We start from the raw sequence: 9673 nt of genomic DNA on the forward strand, positions 1-9673 counted from the left end.
ACACAACCACGGGGGCATAGCTTAGGAAAACCATTAAAAAAATTTTGCTTGATATGTTTTCTTTAATTATATAGGAACATTGCATTTAAAAAAACAATTACAGTTTCCAGTGACCAAATTATATATGTTTAATGTTAGTCAATGATAATTTGATTTGGTAAATACATATATGATAAATATATATTTTTTTAATTAATAGATGGAAAAAAATGGTGTAGTTGTGTATAATCAATCAATGGGTAATTAAAAAAAAAAAAAAAGTAGATTTCTTTAAGTTGGAGGAAAAAAACAGCACCAGACACGAGGCCTTTTCGGCTTATTCTGATTATACCTAAAATGTTTGGTAGTGGAGGAGATGGTGTGTTTGTGACATATTCCATCTAAGCCCTAGAAGCGACGACCTCTTTATAGGAAGTTGTATAGTAGAGTACATATGATAATTATAAAATAATCTACGGGTTTCTAAGAGAGTGAGGGATAACTCAAATGGTTAAAGCTTCCCTCCCGATTCCAGGAGATCCTAGGATCGATTCTCACCCTGCCCTTGTGGCTCTCTAAACACAAAAAAAAAAAAAAAAAAAAAAAAAAATCTACGGGTTTCTAAGGATAATATCTATTATATGTTGATATCATCTCCTCATTTATATATATTTGACACCTAAAACATACAAAATTTCAATGTCAACAAATGTCCCCTCGAAACCTGTTGTGGAGATTTGACATCAAATACAACATGATCTTGAAATTTTCTTATACATTTTGAAATTAAAGCAAACCTCACATGCCCCCATTATATTTATGAATTTTTGAAACTTCAAGAGCGGAGATGAAGAGCAAAAAATTTTCCCACCGAGCATTGAGTCTAAATAAGTGTTAATTTGTAAACCATAAAAATTCGTGCAATATACAAAAAAAGAGGTAGAAAAATATATGGAAACAATAATTTCATTAATAATTTGTGGGTTACAATACAATTCTCGTAGTTCACTTAATTCCTCTCTCTAAAAGACTAGGGTTTTGATATTTGTGTATAGTACGAGGCCTTATCGGCTTATTATATTCCATAATATATGAACCTACAATGTTTGGTAGTAGGGAGAAGATGGGTCTTTGTGACTTATTTCATCCGAACCTCCTTATACCCTGAAAAGGACCTCTTAAATAAATCAACAAATTTATCTAGTCATCATTAACGGTGAGACTAACATTTAATGAAAGTTTTTAATATATATACAAAAAGCTAGGTGATAAACAAAAATTGTTTGTTTCAGTGATAAGCTTGTATTTTATGTAATTATCATAATTCCTTTTCACAACAAATATAGGATGTTAAACTCACAAGAAATTTAGGAGAAAACGGCTTAATGAACCTTTACCATTAAACACATATAAATAGGCTTAGAACATTAACCTAACATGCCAAAAACTTCGAACAAGATATATACAAATATATTCACAAAATATATCTCACTTAACATAATTATATATCTTAACACTCCCCCTCAAGTTGTAGCATGTAAATCACGAATGTCCAACTTGTTAAGAAGAAAACCAAATTGTCGCTTCCCAAGTGCTTTCGTCAAAAAATCTGCTAACTGATGACCTGTAGGAACATATGCAATAGCTAGATTACCATTCACCAACTCATCACGAACAAAGTGACAATCTGCCTCTATATGCTTAGTACGATAATGAAAAACAGGATTTTTAGCAATATGGAGAGCAGATTGACTATCACAATACAACTTCATAGGCTTGGGATGTACATTACCAAGAGATGACAACAAAGATTACAACCACTTTAATTCACAAGTTGTAACGACCATAGCACGATACTCAGCTTTGGCAGAAGAACGAGATACTATTGGTTGTTTCTTAGTCTTCCACGAGACAGGGGAACGACCAAGAAAAACCATATAACCAGACAAAGAACGACAAGTCAAAGACATGCTGGCCAATCACTATCACCGAAAGCCGTCAAACACATGTCCTTCATAGGACGCAACAATATTATACCCTGACTATGACTTCCTTTGATATAGCGAAGTACTCTGATTGCCGCATCCCAATGTTGCACCTGCGGGTTACTTAAAAATTGTGCAAGAGTATGAACAAAATAACTCAACTCTGGACGAGTTGCAGATAAATAAACAAGTCGCCCAACTAAGCAACGATACTGATCAGGTTGAGGGAATGACTCCCCCTCGGCATATGCCATGGTTGAGACCCATGAATATGTTTTATATTCTACTTTGAAGGAGGGTGGATGAGATTAGAACCCGTGATCTTTGTGTCACGCTGGCTCTTGATACCATGTTAGAGGACCATCTCAACCAAAATCTTAAGCTGATGGTTGAGGCCCACGAATATGTTTTATACTCTATCATTTACGTTGTGATAAAAATATACCTTCTAAACCACGAGCAACTTCAATGTACAAAAAATACTTCAACACACCAAGATCTTTCATATGAATGCAAGAACTTAAAAAAAATTTTAAAACGAGTAGTAGAAAATATTATTTATAACTCATCATAACATTAGCTTCTTATAATGTGATAAATTCAAATGAGGTGATTGACAATGCATATATGATGTAATTGATGGGGCTGTATGCCGAGCATATAAAAGAATTCAGTGATATTGATTGGGACATTGATCATGCAAAAAGGAGCTTAATGATGAGCAATGAAATTTCTTTCATTGAATTAAGGAAATTTTGACAATTACCACTTTCTGTTATGTCCATTTTAGTAATTACCACCTTCTATTTTTTTTTTTTGAAAATTACCACTTTCTATTTTCAAAAACATCAAAAGTTACCACCTTCTTGCCTCCCAACTACCACATGTCGTCATTTTGAGCTTATTCTTTCTCTTTCCTTCCTATTTCCTTCACATTTCTCATTCTTAACTCGATTCTCATCCCCCTTCTCACTTTTTTTCCCCCAAACAATCAAAAAGACTTGAATTCACTCCTCCAAATCAAAATTGACGAATAATTATTGGTGGTTTGGGGGAAAAAAAGTGAAAGGGGAGATGAGAATCCAAATAGGAATGAGAAATGTGAGGGATATAGGGAGAAAAAGGAAAGAATAGACCCAAAACGATGTCACGTGGTAGTTGGGGGGCAAGAAGGTGGTAACTTTTGATGGTTTTGAAAATGAAGGTGGTAATTTTCAAAAAAAAAAAAAAAAATAGAAGGTGATAATTGCTAAAATGAACATAATAGATGGGTGGTAATTGCTAAAATGGACATAACAGAAGGTGGTAATTGTCAAATTTTCTTGAATTAATGAGATACTAATAAAATATTCGAAATCTTAATACATACAACTTCTGTCAAATTAGTGTAAAAAAAAAAAAATTGTCTTATCACCGATTGCATTATAGAAAAGACTTGTAATAGACATGGTCGTAGCTCGTAATGTCATATACTTAAGTCCAAAATTAATTGCTACGTATAGTAGTTTAGAATGTTCAAAGAAAGATGTCACCTTTCCTATTGTAGTACTCTGTATTGGCTTAGATTAGTTGCCTCAATACGCAACTACTTATATTAACACCGAGATGAAAAATTGATACATATTAGTACTTTGTATAACTTAATTGTTGGAAATTGGAATAAGCTCGACAACTGTTTTATAAACGAGCAATTGGAGTATATCCTTATTGAGTAAGCATCACATGTTCTACCAGTCTCTTACAAAAAAGAACTGACAGTAGCTTTTAAGTCTCTTTATAACAGAATCCAGAAAAAAACTTCTGACTTATTATTGAAAACAGAAGATCACAGAAATTCTGTTCTAATATATACTTTGAGACTATAAATGATCAAACATCTGTTCTAGTAGATAGATGATCCAACTAGATTCCATGTATGCAAGATTTTAGATGGAAAAAAAAAAAAAAAAAAGAAGTGTTGCTATTTCATTTCCTGAGATTTGAGTACTCACTTTGCAAGTTTAGTAACAGGTAATTAACATATAATTTTATCATTACATTGACATTACAAGAGAGGAAAAATAAGGTAAGAAAAAAAAAATGTTGTCCCCTTAACAACCGCGATACAAAATAAATCTCTGAACATTAGGTTATAACAAAATGAAACGAATAATACATAATCGACTTGACTTGATTTGATTGTAGAACATCTTGTAAGCTTATTAACAGATAGGCAGAGGAGTTCCATTCCACTCCTCGAGGCAAGCGAGAAGGGGATCGATGATCTTGCCCTCACACAATGCATTGAATACTTTGTCACATTCTTCTCCTGGAGAAACCACCTTTTCTCCGGTCAGCAAGTTGGTCTGAAGCTCTTCGCGGACAAACTTGTACAATGGGTAAGACCGGCATTCCTTAATCCTGTTTGGAATGGCAGAGTTGCCAGTTTCGTAAGCAGCCCTTGCTGCCTCTACCTCTTTAGGAAGGCGTGCCTTAAGCTCCTCCTCGAAGGCTCCAATCTTCTGGAAGATGGATGTGCTGACGTTCTTTTCACTGTCACCATTAGCGATTGCCTGATCAACAAGGACCTGTCGGAGCTTCTGCATCAAGGGGTAAGTGCAGCTGCAAGGGTCATCAGCATAAGCAAACACGTATTCTCTTTCGACTACTCTGATGAGCTCCTTCTCACAGAACCTTCCAGGGTGGAGCTCTCCATTGGCACCGGTAATCAGGACCCTTCTGCATACTTGGCTTACGGTGTTCTTCACTGCGTGCTTGACATTCTCTTCCAAATGCCTTAAGTCAATAGCCTGGCATAGCGCGACAAGGAAGGTTGATGACATGAGCTTCAAGATATCTACTGCCTCAGCAGTCTTGCGAGCAGAGATGAGACCGAGGGAGTTCACATCCTGGTTGTGTTGCTCTGCACTTTGGACATGGTTAGTGACAGGGTTGCCCAAAAATTGGAGCTCTGAACAGTATGAAGCCATCGCGATCTCAGCACCCTTAAACCCGTAGTCCAAACTGGGGTCCCTGCTAGCTGTAAGGTTCGATGGAAGACCGTTGTTGTAAAAGTCATTAACCAATTCAGAGAACTGAGCAAACAACAGCTTTCCGATGGCAGCAATAGCCAACCTAGCATTATCCATAGAAACTCCGATAGGAGTTCCCTGGAAGTTTCCACCGTGCAAGGCCTTGTTACGCGACACATCAATAAGTGGGTTGTCATTAACAGAGTTAATCTCCCTCTCAATGGACTTTGTAGCCCAACGGATGACCTCAATCTGCGGTCCTAGCCATTGGGGTGATGTCCTGAGAGCATATCTATCTTGCTTGGGCTTCTGGAGTGGGTCCAACTCGTGCAACGCCTTAGCAGCCTTCATGTATGAGCTACCATCTAAGATATGCTCCATAATAGCTGCAGCCTCAATTTGTCCTGGGTGGTGCTTCAATTTGTGGGTCAAATGATCAGTAAACTCGGGTTTACCATTCATGACTTCAGCAAAAACAGCTGATATAACCTCTGCAAGGACTGCAAGTACGTTCGCTTCAAACAAGACTATTGATGCCATCCCTGATCCAACAGCAGTACCATTTACCAAGGCCAAACCCTCCTTGGGCTGAAGCTCAAAGAATCCGGTGGTGATTTGGGCTACCTTAAAGGCTTGTTCCGCGTTAAGGACCTCTCCATCAGGGCCAACAGCCTTAGAGTTGGGTCTGCCTGTTAGCAGACCAGCAATGTAAGACAGTGGGACAAGGTCCCCTGAGGCAGTGATTGTTCCGCGGAGGGGAAGACAAGGGGTAATGTTATTGTTGAGGAGGCTTGTAATTGCCTCTAGGATTTCGAAACGGATGCCTGAGTATCCTTGGAGAAGGGTGTTGATTCTCACTAACATAGCTGCCCTAGTTGCTGTGTGAGGCAATGTGTGTCTTGTTTCCTTTCCATTGCCAAATACTCCAGCGTTCAAAAATCTGTTACAATATAAGATAATTAGGCCCTATGCGAAAATATTAAACATTAAATTAATCAACACACACGATTTCGTCATATGTTATAAACCGTTAACTTAACCAGGATTATTAATTTAATTGTGGGGCTATTGACTTTTCATGATATCTAAATACAATCCATGATGAATCAAATCTAACAAAATCACACACGAAAATATTAGTGGAAATCAGTAGTCAAAACTTTCTTTAAAGTTTTGAGGGAAAAGAGAGTAGTATTGATTGGATAATCACAAAGGTAACATTTTGGGACCAATCCTTTTAATAGTTAGTTATATACTTATATTTTCTGCAATGCCCACTTATATTGTCGGCGGGGATAAGTATGCAATAAGTGAGTACTGATGCGGGTATATTTGTCATTTTCAATTTTTAGAGTTAAGGGTGGAAAAGTAAAATAACGATTATAACGTGTTGCCGGCTTTTATGTAATAATAATACTACGTAATAAGCTATAATATAATGGTTTCTATAATACATTCCATGATAATGATATGACGCGTACCAATTTGGCAATCATACATCCAACAGTCAAAAAATCCACCTCTATGGTTGATATTTGATGAGGAGTTGTTGGATGAAAGTGGTTTTTTTTTTTTAATATATTTTGTAATTATTATAATAAGCTTATGTAAAAGAACAAGTTATTATTGGTGAGCTAATCATGCATAAATAAAATTAATTCAACTTTTCAACTTAAGACTTGTTCTCACGTTACGAGTTCCTCCTCGTAAAATTAATTAATTTGCGTGTTAACGTACTCTAATCTGTCTTTTTAACAGTATTAGTATATAAGAGATACCTATGTATACAGTTGTTTAAATTTCTTAATAAATAGTCAAATTGATTTTTTTTTTCTTTTCAAATTGTTTTATCTGTATTTAAAATTCGTATTCCAATATGAATCGAGTATTACCTAATTTCAACAAAAGACAGACCATAAGGATAATTTCTTGGTGTGGTACTATTGTCAACTTCAAAGGTAGGTAAACATCATGCTTATAAAAAAAAAATCGAGGGAGGTTGGTGAATGTGTGAAGAATATTATTTGTATGACATAACATTTCTTGTATATCTTGATCTAATAAATCGTAAGATGATTAATGAATTGTTAGATTTCTATGTAGAAGTTTGGTATTTAAGTTGGCATAACTGTGAGAGAACAAGTGTTTTAAATTTTGGAATTTTGTGAATCTTTAAAGTTTAAACGTACGGCCATATACTATATGTAGAAGTTATTACCCATTTAATTAATTCAATTATTTGATTAGTCTTTATAAACAAGTAGCTAAGCAAATTAACCTACTATTAGGAGTTTCAACCAACTCTTAACAAATTAATATGACAAATCTTTTCAATACTTTAATTAAATAAAGCATACTTTATGATACTAATTTACCTTAGCTTTATCTAGTTATCATGAATTAAGTATTTTTACAAATTAAGTAATTAATTTATTTTTTAATTAATAATCAATAAGTTATATTGTTCATATAAAGAGTCATAAACGACAATTATTGTAAACGAAAATTCTATCCATCCTAAGAAGATTTTCGATAGTGGGTTGCCACCATCCATATGATTCCAACTAACTGGCATCCCACCGTTTGATCACCTTATTCGATCAACTAAATTGTTTACTAACTTCGTCAACTCTAGAGTATACTATTTTAGTCAATTGCACATGGTTTCCAACAATTTATTATACAGCGTTAATCTGATGGCTTCAACAATTTCATGCACTACTAGACACAATTAATCAGACAAATCCGCCATCTTAATTAATATTTATATATAAGCTATGTTTAATTATTGATTCTATATCTTGTATTCATGAGTTGGACATCGTAACTTACACATGCATTGTGACATTTGAAAATTTGTGTACAACCTACGTCTCCCCCTCAATCTCTTCCTATGATGGAGGTCAGTTCGGGTTTCTACTATCGATTTATTATTATGATACAAAGTACGGAGTATAATTTTAGAGTGTGTACATCGAGTTATTATTACAATTTTACGACTAATTAATACACACTTAAAACAGTTATACGTTCTATCAAAAATGATGAAAAATAAAATGATTTTCATATTGGACGAATTTAGTTATAAGACCGTTTAACGAAATTCACCTATAATTGGATCTACCCTTTAAACTCATGAAATTGACGAGTCAGCAAATAATTATTACTGCAAGTCGGTCGTACTCCCAACATAAAATTAATTATGATCTTTTTGAAGACCGTGTGTTCTGCAGTAACACTACAAAATTCTTTGTCCTATGTAAATTATTGAATTTAAAATGCTCATTTTTTAAATAAAAAATATTTATACGAAGGAAATATTAAAAGATTTTTCACCATTTTTGCATGATTTAAGGGTCCCCCAACTTCAATGTACAAAATTGAAGTAACGTAAAAAAAAGTAAGTACACCAAATAAGATCTAGTAATCTACTGTTAAAATTTTAAACCCAAAATCATAATTCTAGATTTTTTGGTGACCAACATCCATTTTAAAAAAAATATAGTAATTGTACATTTGTTGCAAATAATAAGAAACGAAAGTTAGGGAGAAGAATGGTTACCTAATAAGCTCCTTTTGAAGCGCACCACCTTGCTTAGTTCTCCGATGAGAAGTAGCACCAAAACCAGTGGTAACACCATAACTATCAGTACCTTTACTCATACTATCCATCACCCAATCACTACTAGCTTTGACTCCAGCACGAGCCGACTCAGCGAGCTCCACCGATGCGGCTTTCGCATCGGTGGAAGCCGCAACGGCAGCCACTTGAGCAACCGTTAGTGTCTCACCTCCAAGACGGACAGCCGGCTTACGATAATCCTCAACCATCCTCTTCACTTCTTCAAGGTGGCTGCCGGATACGGCCTCGGCAGCCCTTCCCCAGTACAATGGGTCCTCGTACTTGACCCCGCCACCAATGCACAAACCATTGTCAAGTGATCCGCTCTGGTGGTGGTTCTCCATAATTTATATTCCGGATTTTTATAAATGTAAATACTTTTGTAATACACAGATAGTATCAGAGGACGCTAAAAAGAAGAGGAAGATGATGGGGAGGAATTTAAGAGAGTAGTTGTTTGGTATGATGGAATATGTAATGTAAGTAAAATAAATTGATTTGTTGGGAGGAGAGAGGATGTTTGGGCTATATAAATAGAGTTTAGAGAAATGAGAGAAGGTGTTGGGTGTGGTAGGTAAGGAGAGTGGTGGGCCGATAAAACAACAAGGCCTAAAAGAGTCCATAATTTTTAATTAAAAATTAATTTAAACTAAATATTAAATTTTATGAAGAAGGGTTGGTTGGAAGAAATAGTGACCGTTGATTAATGAGTTAGATTATATCTATCCAACGGTGGAAGATGAAGAGTGGACCATCTCACTAGGAAATGATGGGGTAAGTTCAAGGGAATGGTTGTTGAAGTATGACTGTTTGTTATCCGCCCACCCTTAAATTAGTCAAACATGGACAATTTAGTTTTTATTCATTTTTTACAAAGAATAAGATGAATTAGTCTTGACAAAGATTTTAAATAATTGGGTGTGCGTAAAAAGCATTGTATATTGATTGATCAAAAGTCATTACGATATAGATAATTCATAATAGTTACCTATTAAAACTAAAAACCTTAGAGTACTTGTTTGTGGAATCAATTTTTTTTTTTTTTTTTTTTGGTAAAATCAAATATTTTCCTTATT

At 35.0% G+C, this 9673-nt stretch overlaps 1 protein-coding gene across 1 annotated transcript; it reads right to left on the reverse strand.

The window, feature by feature from the left end:
- Positions 1-3963: 3963 nt before the first annotated feature.
- On the reverse strand, positions 3964-9089 carry LOC145618597 (phenylalanine ammonia-lyase-like). Its single transcript, XM_081673375.1, has 2 exons — positions 8538-9089; positions 3964-5915 (listed from the first exon to the last, which is right to left on the reverse strand). Exons 1-2 carry the CDS (start codon positions 8939-8941, stop codon positions 4166-4168), a joined length of 2154 nt encoding a protein of 717 aa, XP_081529501.1. The 5' UTR covers positions 8942-9089; the 3' UTR covers positions 3964-4165.
- Positions 9090-9673: the final 584 nt, after the last annotated feature.

Source organism: Chenopodium album, chromosome 26 (genome assembly GCF_948465745.1).
Source record: "Chenopodium album chromosome 26, dcCheAlbu1.1, whole genome shotgun sequence".
NCBI lineage: Eukaryota > Viridiplantae > Streptophyta > Magnoliopsida > Caryophyllales > Amaranthaceae > Chenopodium > Chenopodium album.

Bases quoted from the DNA above. Each gene is read 5' to 3' on its own strand.
- LOC145618597 (XM_081673375.1), bottom strand. From the start codon at position 8,941: ATGGAGAACCACCACCAGAGCGGATCACTTGACAATGGTTTGTGCATT. The intron at 5,916-8,537 runs GTAACCATTCTT...ATATTGTAACAG, and splicing joins CTTCAAAAGGAGCTTATTAG to ATTTTTGAACGCTGGAGTAT.